Source organism: Phyllopteryx taeniolatus, chromosome 9, assembly GCF_024500385.1.
Source record: "Phyllopteryx taeniolatus isolate TA_2022b chromosome 9, UOR_Ptae_1.2, whole genome shotgun sequence".
Taxonomy (NCBI): Eukaryota; Metazoa; Chordata; class Actinopteri; order Syngnathiformes; family Syngnathidae; genus Phyllopteryx; species Phyllopteryx taeniolatus.
The window spans coordinates 19,245,943-19,262,010 of record NC_084510.1 but is presented as its reverse complement, the minus strand read 5'-3'; the positions used below and the strand labels follow the sequence as shown (position 1 = coordinate 19,262,010).

General features: G+C 42.2%; 2 protein-coding genes across 6 annotated transcripts in view; both read left to right on the top strand.

The window, feature by feature from the left end:
- Positions 1-461: 461 nt before the first annotated feature.
- Positions 462-5,787, top strand: LOC133484167 (G-protein coupled receptor 61-like). 2 transcript variants are annotated; one of them, XM_061786353.1, is made up of 2 exons: positions 462-758; positions 1,702-5,787. In XM_061786353.1, the coding sequence occupies exon 2, from the start codon at positions 1,901-1,903 to the stop codon at positions 3,290-3,292; it is 1,392 nt and encodes a 463-aa protein (XP_061642337.1). In that variant the 5' UTR covers positions 462-758; positions 1,702-1,900; the 3' UTR covers positions 3,293-5,787. The 2 variants fall into 2 exon arrangements, with proteins under 2 accessions (XP_061642337.1, XP_061642336.1); XM_061786352.1 differs by having other exon boundaries at positions 462-844.
- A 1,720-nt stretch (positions 5,788-7,507) lies between these two features.
- The window catches only part of LOC133482998 (AMP deaminase 2-like), a 34,381-nt gene continuing 25,820 nt past the window's right edge, over positions 7,508-16,068 (top strand). Inside the window, exons 1-2 of one of the 4 annotated variants that reach the window (XM_061783420.1) lie at positions 7,508-7,547; positions 10,005-10,068. In XM_061783420.1, the coding sequence (XP_061639404.1) occupies positions 10,056-10,068 (13 nt within the window). In that variant the 5' untranslated portion in view covers positions 7,508-7,547; positions 10,005-10,055. Of the gene's footprint in view, positions 7,563-10,004; positions 10,069-12,846; positions 13,092-16,068 lie in introns of those variants that run through there. The other 3 variants (XM_061783419.1, XM_061783417.1, XM_061783416.1) reach the window with 3 other exon arrangements.

The following is a 16,068-nucleotide window of genomic DNA, read 5'->3' as shown; positions in this document are numbered from 1 at the left end:
CGGAAGGCAATGTTGTGTGGTTGTATTAAATACACAACGTGTAATTCTCTCTGTGTTATGTTTAGTTTGACAATAAAAGTGAACTGGGAGTGGCAATAAAGAGCGTAATGCTCCGTTTGGGAGAATTGTTCACTGTCTACCAAACTGCTGCTTGTTGTGAAGTGAGTTGAGTTCAGTGCCCATACAGTGCTTGTAGCTTGAATTTTGGCTCGGAGGTCAAAAAAAATAAATAAAAATTGTCCAAATCGCTTGCATCTAAAAAAAATTCTAAGTTGGGTCACTCGTATCTCAAGGCATCACAGTACTGAAATAAATGGATCATTTCTTATTTATTGGGATTTATTGAGGGTTCAGGGTGAACGGCGCCTCCTGCCCGAAGATAGCTGGGATAGGCTCCAGCACGCCTGCGACCCTAATGAGGATAAGCGGTTAAGAAAATGGATGGATGGATGGATCTGTATGTACTTCAATTTGGAATCGAAGTACTGTACTGTACACATAGAGTTGTGTAATACCTGTAATCTTTTCTTGACACTTCAGCATGAACCCTTTGGACACTAGGACCATGTGGAAACGCAACACTGAGGTCCTCCCTGCAACCATGGGAAGGAGGAGAGGAGGGGGAGAGAGGAGAGTGGGCTGCCTGCCTGGTGTCTTTGCTCACATTCCCATCAGCATCTTTTGGACGGAACCACGTCTGTAGTCAACCAGGATGCACAAAGCAGAAGAAGGGACGAAGGGGGCTGCGTTCATCGCAGGTACATGACGCTACTTGAGTGGGAGATGCACCACATTGTCATCCTTCAAACCCTAAGCAGCAGTGTGAGGAAATATTCTTATTCAGGTACATCATGCTCTATGTCTTTTCCCCCCCATCTATTTGCTTTACACCCTAACATTTGTTTCCCCTCTCATATTAAAATTAGGAGAGAAAATGAATAAACTAAATGTATGATGACAGAAATAACACCTTGCTTTACACAGTGGGTGTAATGTATTAATGATTAACATATAAATGAGTGGGTGGTAAGACATGACCAATAAACCTGGCAGAAGAGTAAAAAACTGAATTGGGGCACCCTGTTTGATTTAGAAATGTCTTGCTTACTGCAGGCAATCATTCTGGAATTAATTCTTAATTCAATTCCCAGTGTTATAATCATAAACAGGCCTGGGCTTTTCTTTGCCACACACCAGTAGATTCCTATGTACTGTATCTTTGTGCTAAGTTAGTTTGTAGACAGATGTATATAGGCATGCAATGGAAAGTGCTTTCAATACATAGAGAACACACTCTCCAGACACTTCATGAGGCACTATCTAATTAAAATCCAATACAGGTCATGTGTTAACGAATTCTGCCTTTACCACCATGACAATGTTCAGTAGTGTATAAACTTGGTGTGTTTACATAATCAACAGGGATTATATGGAAGATGTGTGCTGAAAAAGTGTTTATCAAAAAGGCTCACCAGGGATTTAGCTGACCTTTAAAAATGTATATTTTTTTTATATGGACATAGCACTTTTTGGTTTGCTCTTGCAGTGATTCAACTGGGATTGTGTAATTCATACTCACCGCCATTGTGTCGCTAAAATGAGATCTCTTGTAGTAGTTAGTTCATTTGAGGATTAAATTTGGATGATCCCATAGAGATTGAGCAGAGTAAACTCACAGTTCATTGTGTTCTGTTTCATCAGGGGTGCTAGTGAGCGCTGGCAGAAGTGAGGATTTTGTAAATGAAAAGGATTGTTAGAAACCATCAGACCAGCCTCACAACTGCAGGGCAGCTCCCTACCTAATTCCCAAGCCTCTATCCTCTGACCGTACTTCCTGGCTGTGAAGGATGGGTGATGGGCCAGTGACGGACCCTGCCTGCCCGCCTCGTCCCAACCTCCAATGGAGTCAGCGTGGAACTCCTCCCACCAGCCTCCGCAGCCCCCGTCCAACATGTCTACCTCCGCTCTGGCTGAGGGCTGGCCTCCGTCCCAGTGGCTAGCCCTGGCGGCCATGCTGCTCATGGATCTGCTCGCCGTGGTGGGCAACGTGGCCATCATGGCGGTTATCGCCAAGGTCCCGCAGCTCCACAAGTTTGCCTTTGTCTTCCACCTGTGCTTGGTGGACCTGCTGGCGGCCTTGGTGCTGATGCCCCTCGGCATGGTCTCCAGTCGAGCCTTTTTCGGGGAGGCCCTGTGCCGGAGTTACCTCTTTCTCAGCGTGTTCCTGGTCAGCGCCGCCATCCTCTCCATCTCGGTCATCAACGTGGAGCGCTATTATTATATTATACACCCCATGCGTTACGAGGTGAAGATGACCGTCGGCCTGGTAGCTTCAGTACTAGTGGGGATATGGGTCAAAGCCTTGGCCATGTCCGCTTTGCCACTGCTCGCCTGGGTCCTGCAAGGCGCGAGGACTCCTCTTCTGGAGGGTAGCGGGGGAGGTGGGGGTATCCCATCTCCCCCAGTTCAGGGTCAGAGGCGCTGCTCGCTCCACTGGTCGGGGGGCGGCTCGAACCGTCTGGCGTTCATGGTCCTCTTCACGCTGCTTTACTTCCTCTGTCCGCTGCTGGTCATTTTCGTTGTGTACTGCAACATGTTCAAAGTGGCTCGGGTAGCCGCCATGCACCACGGGCCTCTACCCACTTGGACAGACACGCCCCGTCGTCAGAGATCGGAGTCGCTCAGTAGCCGGTCCACGATGGTTACCAGCTCTGGGACGGGGACTGGGACCGGAAGGGAGACCACGGCGCGGCCATTTGGAGGAGGGAAGGCGGCAGCGGTGTTGGCGGCTATAGGCGGCCAATTTCTGTGTTGCTGGTTGCCCTACTTTGCTTTCCACCTGCATTCTGCCCTGGCTGCCAGCCCTCCAGCTGCACTGGCGTCTCTGGAGGAGGCAGTCACCTGGATTGGCTACTTCTGCTTCACCTCCAACCCCTTCTTCTACGGCTGTCTCAACAGACAGATCCGGGAGGAGCTGGGCAAACATCTGCCGTGCCTGTTTCGCCGAGCGGGGCTCGAGGTGGAGGACGGGCTGCCCAGCCGCGAAGGCTCCATAGAGGAAAATTTCCTCCAGTTTCTTCAGGGCACCGGCTGCAACTTGGAACCTCAGAACTCGCACAGCACCTCCAGTCCGAAGGGGGAAGCCTGCCGCCCCCTGGCTCAGTCCCAAGCATCTGAGCCAGTACATCCACTACCTGTTGATTTTCGTATACCCGGACAAATTGCAGAGGAGACCTTTGAATTTATCGAGACAGATCAGGTGAAAAACAACCACATAGAAATAGACACTTAAGTCTTTTTAAAAAAAATTATTGAAAATGAAGTGTTCAGGGGTAATTGTATTGAAGACATTATGAAAGTTGTTCGTAACATGCCATAACTTTATTGTTAAATGAGCGCAAATAGGAGATGCATATAATATTTTGCATATTCTTACAAATACGTAAATGTTCAGTTTTGATTGTCACAGACAGAGAGGTTTGCCTCGTATAGTATTTTGGTTACCTCAAAATATTAGCTGTGAGTTTAATAATAATAACGTATTTTATTGATACACTGCAGTTTTCACCACTGCAACCTAGCATATTGTTATATGAATACCTCGCTGACTGTGTCTGAGCATTATCTTTGCAACAACAGGAGTTGTGAAACAGGTCTTGAATTAGCTGTCCTTAAAGTCCCTGTAAAGTGAAACTGTCTTCTCAGTTTGACACACCACAGAGAAGACTGTTGTTAAAGACTGCGAAATTTCAATGATTAAAAAAAATCAATAAGTATCTAAAATGAGGCTTCAAAATCGAGAAAAATCAAGCCCTTCTCACTCCTCTGGAATGCTTTGGGCGTGTCCGCTGAATGGGCTTAATGCACTGAAACCACATACTGGTCAACTGTCAATCAAATACCACTGCTACAACCTGGAAAATTGGATGTTACATCCTCTACTATCTTTCTTATCCCCACACAAAACTACATTTTAGATGTGAAAATATATCCGCTTATAGCCTTCTGTGGCTGGAATTTATCCCCCTTTTCCATACCACGACAACGAAGCGCTCTGAAGCGGACACTCTAGCATCAAGCCCTGTCTCCATGCTGGCTGTCACGTCGGATTTATTTTTTTCTTTTGCCTCACTCTTCCGTCTTCTCTCCGTGACGTGCGTGCACTCATGGCCGACAACAAGGCGCTCTAAAGCGGCCACGCCAACAGACTATCTGAAGGGAAGCTGCATTTTCCGGGTGTAGGCCTAACCATCTTGCTAACTGCACATCACAATTGTGCCGGAAAACCGCTGATGCGAATGTTTCGCTTCAGTTCTTACATAGTGGGTGAGGGGAGACTCATACTGGACTCTAAAGTGGGTCACGTGCTGCTGTTTTAGCCATGCCCAAAAAAATCAGGAGAACTGAAATGGTGAAAACCAGTTTATAGCTGTAGCTCCACAGCTTTGTATGCCATAGTTTTCAGCAATTATCTTCAAACATGTATTACTGTATGTATTTAGAAACTCTGATTCACTTTACAGGGTCTTTAAAATGTGCATGGGAACCTAATGTCGTGGCCAGTCGACATAATTCTCTATATTGCACTTTGCCTTATTAGTTTTCCTCAAAATTTTTGAAAATGTGTGAAAATTAGGACATATATTCAAACAAAGGAGTTAGACAAGAATTTAACCTTTTTAAAAGTTTAAGTATAGGGAAATGAATTTAAATAGTTGCAAAAAAAGGCTGCATTTCTGCTGAACTTTCAGTTCTGTACAGTGAATGACAACAATCTTTGAAAATCATTTTTACCTTATGCTGGTTATCAAACCAGATATCAAGCGGAGATGTTTGCCTTTAATCACTAGCTTTGTCTCAATGGATTACTCAGTTATTGTGCCGTGATCTTCTGCCTTTCACAAATGAAATCACAAATGAAGACTACACGCTTTGGTTCAAATGTAGTATTTTTTTTTCTCCCACTGATGAGTCTGACAATTGGGATTACATCAATAATAAAGCCTCTCTAAATTTCTTCTAATCAGCCTGGCACATATTGTGCAACCCACTTCTCATGGAAATGCTAGTTTACTGTTTTGTTGTTTATTTGATTTAATTTCTATCAGTGAGCCAGACTTGTTCTGACTTGAAGCTGACGCGAGAACTTATATTGCTTGAGGACATATTAGAAATCTATACTATCTTGATGCACAGCATTTGATCAGTATTGTTGCATTATTTTCAAATGTTTCACCTGCTAATTTATGTTTGGTAGACTTGTGAGTGTGGTTTGTGTGTGTACTGTACCGCTTTACACAACCTCTTATTTTTTTATTTGTGAGTGTTAAGTACATGTTTTGAATTTGATTGCAAGGAGCCTGGAATGTTTTGACCAGCTGCTGCCTTCTTTGTGAGTCGTGGAGATTGTCATCATGGAGGAGAAACGTAGTTAGTTTCTTTCTTTTGCCTCATCAGGTTTTCTGTACATGATAAACCTTGAATTATGATAACTACATGAAGAAATGATTGAAATAGCAGTTGCTTTACTAACATGGATACAGGGTTACTAAAATATTCTGTTATTTTGGAATGAGAGAGCTAAAATTGGAAATGATGTTCATCATGTATAAATATCCCAAATTGTGAATGATGTGGAACGTTTTCAATAGGGGGTTAATTTATTTCTTTTTTTTTTATTATTGTCTTTAAAATGAAAGAATAGCTTGCATGTGTGTAGAACATACACAGCTAAAAGTTCAGTGAGAGCTAGGGTTGTAATAAAGAGTTTCTATGTTTTTAAAAGAACGCTGATGTATTCTCATGATTGCATGTCAGGGGCCTCATTCTCAAACAGCATGCTAAATATTCATCCAGTCCCTTTCCTGTACTTATCGGGCAGAGCGGGGAAATCTAGACCGCCCTGTCTCTGACCACCACCTCCACTTCCCCCAGGAGCACACTGAGGTATTCCCAGGCCGGCTGGAAGATATAAACCGTCTCGCGTGACCAAGGTCTACCCCCAATGTCTCCATCTGAATGGAGTCGTCTAGTGACTGAAGGGTTGCTGCTTTGAATCCTGACTCCGACTGTATGTTGAAGTGTCCTTGGGCAAGACACTGAACCCTAATTTGCTCCCAGTGGGCCTGAGAGTGCCTTGCACGGCAGCAGCCGCCCATTGGTGTATGAATGGGTGAATGTGTGGTTTTGTAAAGCGCTTTGGTCAGTGTAATGGTATAGATAAAGCGTTATATAAGTGCAGTCCATTTACCATCTCTTCTACCTGATCCACCGTTGAGGTCTTCTTTGATGAGAGAGGGCTAGTCTGTGGCCCTCTTTTGACAGATTTAATTTTTCAATCTGCGGAGTGCCCATCCACCCTCCTCAAGAGGGAAAACCTCAAGCGGGGAGCCACTTTCGTCGATGGCTACCCAAACGTGACCTGGGAGAGACAGGTTTACATGGTTACCAGTTCCGACCCAGTTGATGGGGTCAGCCCAGACCCTGATTAACCATAATTCAAGGTGAAGGGTAGATTAAACACACTAGTTTTAAGACATCAGTGTGTGTTTTGAGGTTAGGTATGTTTACCAAATAAATCCTGCCACGTCAAAATTTCCTGTTTTTTTGGCAGATACAGTAATATTGCTTAAATGGGTGATTGACCCTTATTTCATTACTTATTGTTTGTTTGTTTTCTTGTTTCTTGAAGTCCAGTTTTTACAGTGTGTGAACTGGTTGGGCAAACTCCCATGGACCCTTATGTTCCATTGTCAGGGTGTATAGCTGATCAGACTTTTGGGGCCTGGTCAAGACTTTTTGGGGGCCCTAAGCAGAATTTGATTGGGGGCCCTCCTTCCACCATGTTTATATGTTGGCCCCAAGTGACATCTTAATTCGCTTATGCATCTGGGCCGGCTCTGGGCTGGTCCAGTATTCCACAACCAGGATGAAAATCACCATATTGATTTGGGGTTCAACTTTTCTCTCAAGTATTCTGCATTTGGCTTTTTCAATCAAGCAGAAGAGTTGGACACACCCTTAGAATGGGGGCCACTAGCCCTGTCTGTCAATTCCGGGATACTGTCCCCGACTTCTACAAATCTTTGGCTCATTAGCTATCATCAGTGCATTTGTATGATGTGTTTCATTGTGTGAAACGCTATTTGGGAGGAGGCCGTATATTGGCCAGTTTTACAGTAGATTAGAGTTGCATGACTCCCACATGTAGAGCACACGCGAGAGCAAACATTTTTTTGAAAGACATTTCACAGGATGGATGACGAAGCTTCTGTGTTCCAATATGGAGGATGGTGGAGCGTGGCAATCCTCACACCCCAACGAATCCAACGATGGACCTCAGTCAACTCGCCCCCAGATCCGCCAGGCTCCGCCATCTCCATGGCAATTATTACCTCGTGACATTTCTCTGTGCTCCTGTGGGTGGTGGGAGGAGCCTGGTCTGTTGGGAGTCCTTATCTGTGTGTCTTCTCCAAATATATTACAAGCTAAACCCGACACCTCCTGACATTTGTCGTGTTATTTTAGCGTGATCTGGGACTACTTGCGTGAGTATGCATTCAGTAAGCTGCCTTTGATTGCCTCCTCTTACCTCATGTAATTAAAGAAAACAAGATATTGAATCGACTCTAACATACAATATAATGCAGACTGTGTAAACACTTCATTTTTAATTTACAATGTAAAAAGGTTTAACTGTACTAAAGTTCTTGAAAATGTGCCATAGCAGTTGACAACAAAATAATAACACAGTTGTAGAGAAATACATGTAAACGATTTGGCATAGCTTGTATCTGAAGCAAATATTAAGGGAACCTGCTACAGAGGAGAACGGGTATAAACGCATACTGCAGTAGTTGTAAAAGACAAAAGAGTCAAGTTTTCAAGTTAGTGGTTTGTACTGACTGCTTGTCGGAGGGCAAAGGCCACTGAAGCTGAAGTGCTATTATGCAACAAGACCCTGGAGAGTGAGACGGTGCATGAAAAGTGGGAAAAAAAGATTAAATTCTTAAAATATACTGCAGGAAAGACACTTTATTTTGCCATATACAAGCTAATTTAAGAACATAGTAAAGGGAATGACCAAGGACATCCATGCATCCATTTTCTGAGCCGCTTCTCCTCACTAGGGTCGCGGGCGTGCTGGAGCCTATCCCAGCTGTCATCGGGGAGGAGGCGGGGTACACCCTGAACTGGTTGCCAGCCAATTGCAGGGCACATAGAAACAAACAACCATTCGCACTCACAGTCATGCCTACGGGCAATTTAGAGTCTCCAATTAACGCATGTTTTTGGGATGTGGGAGGAAACCGGAGTGCCCGGAGAAAACCCACGCAGGCACGGGGAGAACATGCAAACTCCACACAGGCGGGGCCGGGGATTGAACCCGGGTCCTCAGAACTGTGAGGCTGACGCTCTAACCAGTCGTCCACCGTGCCGCTGACCAAGGACATATTTTTCGAAAGAAATTCAGGCATATGAAAGAGGTCTGTAAAAGTGTACAGTTTTGTAGCTGACCCAAATTAGTATTGTTAGGCTTTGGTGGAGGTGTGCACTCTACTGAGTCATTTTAATTTGGAGTCTCAGTCCAACAGATTACAGAGGCTTCTTGGAACTGTCGAAGCGGATGTGCTATTATTTCAACATTCCGCAAGAAGTAAACTACAATAATGAAGTTAAAATTAATAAAAAAAAAACAAGTTGTAACGAATCACTTATTTTGAGTAGTTTTATTTCTAATATTAAAGTGCATTTGACATCACAAAATTGCTTGACACTTAACTGTAAGTAAAGCAAAGACCGACGTAATATTGGACAAGGTGAGTTTTACGTCTACCAGTTATTTCCTGTTTAGATACTTGTACTTTTACTCAAGTTCTATATGCAAGACTGCAAGTTAAACCTCTAATGCAAGGGTCAGCAACCCTTTTGAACCTAAGCTACTATGAGCACCGATTAATGCAAAGGGCTGGCTACCAGTTAGATACGCACTTCTGAAGTAACAAATGCCCTCGCTCCAATTACCTTTAATTATATGTATTCATCTGTGTGAAGACACTGGTAATGATTTCTCAACAACATTCCTAGGAAATCACAATGTTGAGCTCTTTTTCGTAGGGGCCCTCAGGATGTGGTCCTTGGGGGCTCCCTGCAGTGGCGGCAGGCAGCATGTTGGTGACCACTGCTCTCACAAGCGTATGATTATTACTTGAGAGGTTCAAAAAGCACACTCATATCTACTAATATGTTAATAAATGATAGCTTCTAGTTTCAGAGGCACAGTTGTACATAAAAGTGATGGACTTCAGTCTTCAAAGTATAATGTGTCAGCCAATTATTGCCTCTTTATTACCTCACCAACATATTTTGTAGTTTATATCACTGGGCATTTTTTGTTTTTTTTACTATGACGACTGATAAGTTGCTTTCAACATTGTGCTTTATAAAACTAAACATTCATCACTTCATTTCTTAAAAGTTTACACTGCTTTTATATGTATTTACTTGTGTGAACTAAACGTGTCTCTGAAGTGGACACTTCCACTTCAGAGACACGTTTAGTTGTGGGTATTAAAAAACAAAACTAAATACGTGAGTTTAGTTGAAGCACAGCAGGAAACACTCGAACGACTGGAGAGCTCCCATTAAAGTTTAACTACGCGAATGCTGACGCTATAAAGCTAAGGTAAAAAATAAATAAAAAAATAAAAACCAGACAAGTAACTGTCAAATAATTGATTGGGGTGTTATAGTGTTAAATAATTTATTAGGGCGTTATTGTAACAATTGATACGACGGTGCTGTTAGTCACTTGCTAACGTTAGCCGAGTCACTTGCTAACGTTAGCCGAGGGAAACACTTAAAAACAAACAAAGGTAAACTATAGCGGCTAGTTAGCTTAGCCTTCGAAGTTTAAGGGGTTTGATTCACTTATACGCCAGCTAAGGTTATGTTTAGGTGGTATAAACAAATACATTAACTATTATTTCGTCGTGTTTTGACAGGCAACTTCCTGTTTTAACAGCAGCTTCCCGAATTCCGATTCGCCCGCAACCATGTCAGGGGGTGGTAAGTCACCAATTTCTCATATTCACCAAGTTAGCAATAACCTGGCAATATTTTCATTTGTATTTTAAATTCGGCGTCAAAATGATCTTAGTCCATTTAGTCCATGTTTGCTTCTGCCTGAATCGTCATGATGTCACATAACTCCCATACACAATCATCCATTCATCCATCTATTTTCTATACTCCATCCATCTATGAGTTTTTAAATAAAACCTATCCTAGTTAGGGTCGTGGGTGAGTTGGAGCCTATCCCAGCTGATTTCGGGCAAGAAGCGGGGTATACCCTGGAATGGTCGCCAGCCCATCACAGGGCACACATACAGACAAACTACCATTCACATTCGCATGATCATTTAATCCTAAATGAACCTAAAGTGGATGTTTTCGGAATGTGAGAGGAAGCTGGAGTGCCAGCAGAAAACCCACATAAGCCAAAGGAGAACATGCCAACTCCACAAAGGAAAGCCAGAGCCCGTATTCAAACCCCTATCCTTAGAACTGTGAGGCGGATGTGCTAACTACTACTAAAATTATGATTGTTTCATATTCAGTTCACACAAGATGAAGTGTACAAGTAAGGTGATCAATGAATTGACTTTATAGTATAAAACAATGCGCCGTTTGTCATTGTTATAGAGGTGTATTAATTTTGCAATATATTTATTACTGTACTGTGTGTCAAATGTCACTGCATGTAGTTTATTATTAGGAAAAAAAACGATCCACATGATATTATAGGGCTATATCTTGTTTTGGATCTCATTATATCTGTTATCTGCTAGTGTACCTACTGTATCATGTGTTGGCCAGTGAGTGTCCACTGGGAGAGAAATAACAGAGTTTTTTTCTTTTTTTCTTCTGGTTGGGGGTGACTGGCTTCTGGAAACATATTTTATTTTAAATCCCATGAACTTTGCTCTCAAGGAGTGATATGCAGTAGTGATACGCTGTGCCAATAGAAAGCTTCTGTCTCCAAACCGCAGAGTAACACAAGCAAAGAGGAAATAACTGTAATAATTACAGAACACCCAGGGCAACGTGAAAGACGTTTGTTACCAGGTAAGGTAACCTTGATTAGTTTGGTGGTGTCACTGGTGTGGTTTAACAAGAGTGCAGATGCATTTTAGATGTTGGTTCTGGAGGGTCAGCTCTCTTAAAAAGTGGGTCATCTTTTTGAAAAGGCTGGAGACTACCAAGCATGTTTTTGCATCTCAGCATGTTCACCTTCATCATGAATCCAGCAATTAATGTCTCAGCTGTGTTTTAATTTTTTAATATTATGGTGTATTTACTCGTGCCATTGATTGGATGCTGGTTCGTTTGGTTTCCGAATTCTGATAGTGGTTCATGTATCAATCCATTTTCTGTACCGTTTGTTGTTATTCGGGTCACGGGGGAGCTGGAGCGTATCCCAGCTGACTTTGGGCAAAAGGCATTACACCATGGACTGGTCGCCATTCGATCACAAGGCACATCTTGAGACAGACGACCATTCACACTCACATTCACATTTCCGCTATCACTGAGTGGGAACTGGAATTGGTCCCAGGCTGTGTTACAAAATACCTTAACTGTGAGGCATATGTGCTAATCACTAGTACACCATGCTGCCGATATTTAAAACTACTTTAATTTAAATTTGCATCCAACTAAACAAATATTTGTAGACTAGTAGGGAGAAAACTGTTAATTTATCACGCAAGAGTTTCACTTCTAGCTGCATAAATCGTACTCATCACTAGGTGGTGATGTTGCCTGTTGTTCATGCTTCTTTCTGAGACTACAAAAGAGGACGCTCTAAAATACTGTAAACAGTTTTCTTATTTTATAAATCGTTTTCATCTGCATGATTATGTATGGTTTATCATAATTTATGTCTAGTCTGGTACAAAAAATACATGCATTAAAAAGATTCATAAGATGCATTTTTGTCATGCAGCAGACAGGTTTTGTTACTCTGGATCTATGGTAACCTACCTGAGCCCTTTCTGAATCAAACATAATTTAAATCTCATCAAGGAAGGGCGTGATACACAGTATGTGAAGCAAGCCAAGACATTTTTTTAAAATAAATGCCAAGTTTAACCATTTTTTAAAATGACACAAGCTATTTCACAGGCATTTACTTCTGTAAGGCAGATTATTATTTTGAAAAGACAAAAGAATTGGCATTAACATTAGTGCTGCAGTTCACAGGGACTTAATATGTGTAGCTGTTTGTCTGACTCTTGCTATATAATAATAAACAATGTAACAAAACAATAATGAGAGCAACCAATGATGTGCACATATTTGCCACGTTGAATTATTGACCTTGCTCAACATTGCTTGTCACTGTTAATAATAGTTGACAGCAGGCGGTCTGAGTAGAGAGTGTTGAGGCTACAGTATGTGTCTTCTTTCTGAACTTTCCAGAAGATAATTTGGGGGCATTTGAGTACCTTCATTCACTATTAGATTTTTTTGGTCTGCCTTTTTGCAGTCTGGCTGTGTATCTGTGCTATTTTTAGACCAGTGGAAAAAAAACTTTTGTCCTTCGCTCACTTTCCTGCTCAGCCCATTTTGTGGTGTGCTGCTGTAATGCTCGCATCCATAGTGTCTTCTTGCGTCTGGATCCCCTTACATTTGCTGTTTGAAGTTTATTCTCTGGTTGCTAGGGCAACCAAGGAGCATGGCCCTCAGCAAGAGCTGGGTAGTCCTTGCTTTTAGCTCACCGCTGTGCAGCGTCGCTCTTGACCTGTGGCTGGTTGGGAGGAGGAGAATCCAACTGCGCAGAGGAGTTTGTCACAGCCTTGCGTGGGTCCTGCTTCCTCGCTGGCCCAATGTGAAACAGAGCTGAAGCGTCGGTGCCGCGCCTCCTCTCTCCCTCTTCTGGCCACTGCGCAGCCCTAACTGGCTTCGCTCCACTACCCGCATGAGCTCAGGAAGCAAGATGTCAGCATCCTTCTCCACCAGCGACAGCTCAGGGAAGCCCAAATACCCGCTCCCCAAGCGGGGGAGCCTGCAGAGCATCACCAGCCCTGGTGAGTGACGGTGAGATAGGGATCCTTTAGAAACACTGAAAAAAGCTCAATAACTGACACAACTGTTTAGAGAGGTAGGAGGCTATCAGTGTGAATTGCCATGGACTTCACCTTTTAAAAAGTTTATTATAAACTGCCAGATTGTACCAATGAGTGAACATTCATTTATTTGTCAAATGAGTTGTGCAAAATGTTTTACTCATGTTGAAGATTGGAAATTTGACAGACATTTATGACAGTCGATATTCTGATCTGCTTGCTCTGCTGTTGTAGTGGTGCCAGTTTATCATTTGGGCAGGGCGAAGCTACATCATTATCTCTGTTTGCACTTGTCAGTTTATCTGGCATTTCGTCACCGTGACGGCCTTCTTTGTGTGCGATACTTTGGAAATATAACAGGTATGATAGGTAATGTTAAATAATAATCATCACATTTTATTATTCCATTTCCAGTTTCTTGCCTAAAATACTAATATAACCTTTATTTCTAGATGAATAGTACTTTATATCACAGTGCCCTAGTGGTTAGCATGTCTGCTTCACAGTTTAGAGGTTTGGGGTTCAAATCTCGGCTCCAGCCTTCCTGTGTGGACCTCGTGTGTTCTCCCTGTCCTTGCATTGGTTTTGGCCGAGCACTCCAATAAACGCATCGTTCTATCTGTAATATGTGCGCTGGGATGGACTGGCGATCAGTCCCAGGTGTACCCTGCCTCTCACCTAAAGTTACTGGACTTAGGCTCCAGCACTTTTATAGTGTTACCTCCAAATGCAAAAATCCCAGACATTATACAATTTGAAAAGTGACCAAAAGCGCAAACACCAAAAAAATAAAAAATAAAATGGGCCTCAAAATTCACAAAAAAAAACTTGTAGTCAGACACCTGACCATACCTTATGAGAGCTCAGTGCAACAAGCTTCATAGCATTAACTTTACTTTGTGTGTATTTTGCTTTTTCTTTGGATTTTTAAGACACTGAGTAAAAGGACCAGCTTCCGCAAAGGCAAACTGCTGTACATCTTGATTTGTTATGGTAGAGTTAAAGTTGTTTTTTCTATTGTTCTTACTATACATTAGTAGTTAGCTTTTTTACTCTTGTGTAACATTTAGTTAAAAGTTGAGACTGTTTTGTGGTTAACTTAATTTTGCATTGGAATGTAATTTCAGATGTTGCCTGAACAGTTAATAAAGGTTTTAGAGTAGTTTGATTACATTTCCTTTATTTCTTGCAGGATTTTTCTTTCTTCCTTTTAGGTTCTTTGGTTTGGTTTTTCAATGCATCCATGGCAACAATACAATATTTTGACTGCATGTCTTAGGTGTCAAATACAAGGTACTGCACATGCTTAGATTATTAGTTAGTGTGATGTAATCATTATAGATCAAACGGGGGCTTGACTGCCTGCTGAAACTACAACAGCAATTCATCTTTGAAGCAATTACATGTTATTATTGATTTAATTATGCAACCACGGTACAGCACTAGTGTGTTTTGGCCAAGTGTAAATGTTGTGTGGGGTGCTGCAGTAGATACTAAACCATATTTGCTGAGGAAGCCCATCTTTGCTGCAGTAATAAATAACTTAGAGGTCTCGCCAGCCTTTTTCATGCTCTCAATTAGTCGCCCGGCTGAACCGTCTGAATGCCTGGTCCGTTATAAGAGCCACATGTGGACCACAAAAAAAGTCCTTGTAAGTCTTACTGTACTTTTGATGTCAAATTGTCGACCATAGATACATCTGCTGCATTGTCTCTTCAGCAGCTCGTGTTTGAGCTGTTACCAGTATAAAAATAAACTAAACTCTACAGCATTGATCCTTGGAGCAATCTCAATAGGCTTAGGCAATAAATTCCTATCTCGGATGCCGCACTGCTTTTGAAATGGTTCTCTCATGCAAGTGATGATGGAAATGTGGATGTCAGTTTCTACATCTGCAGGAGGCTCCCTCCGACCGGACCTCCTTGGCATCACATGAAGCAGAATATGTAATGTTGTACTGTAGCTTTGCAGCCTGGGTTACATGTCGTGATATATAGATGCTATTAAAGCATTTGAACAGAGAGGTGGAGTGAATTTCAATCTTCTACTTGAATTAGTGCTTTGCGTGCCATTGTGATCTTAAGAGGTCCCTCCCTTGTTCCACACAAACCCTTTTACACTCACTGGCTGCAATATTAGGTACACCTGCCCAGTGTAGTGACAACCAAAACAAGAGCCGTATCAAAAACGTAGCGTTTTGCTAACATAAATACAATAGCACTCAGTAGAGCAGAGGCAAGCCCGAGGAATTTTAAACACACTGTCCTTGTTTGACTGAAATCCTGTGGGTGGCGACAATGTGCTTCAAAGTGGGTGACCACTGCCTCGTACAGGCACAGCAGCTCCATCTATTGGATATGTTGGGTCACTGCAACACTTGACTCCTGCAGCCTGAAATCAAGAAAATAACTCCGGTATCAATATCCACATTAAAATGGGTTCTTCTTGGACCTATACCACCCCTTTTGGTACAGCTTTTGTGTAGAATTTTAATCACTTTAAGCAGTTTTGAGCTGCTAAAGCAGGTTTATTGTGGCCGTAGGTGACATATTTGCTTTAAGCTTTGCCATGTTACCTCTGATGACTTCTTTACAACCAATGTGAGTGCACTGGTTTTCTTAACGCAATAACAAAGAGAACCTCACTGTCACAAGACAATATGACTTACTTTGGACTATTGAGTTCTGAAATTTAAATGTTAACGCTGGGTTAGTTCAATAGGCTGTAGTTCTAGTTGACTCACATGTTATTATTTTTTAATCACAAAGCATAATACTTACCGTTTCAGTGTAATTTCATAGATATGGGGAAACCTTTAGACTTGTCTGTTTTTGGAAAAAAAATCTTTTGTGTTGTGTGGTTTTGCGATGAAATGACGTCAAAGACCTCTTTGAAAGACGTTTCCAGTAAAAGGTATTTTTATTTTGTTATTTTTTTA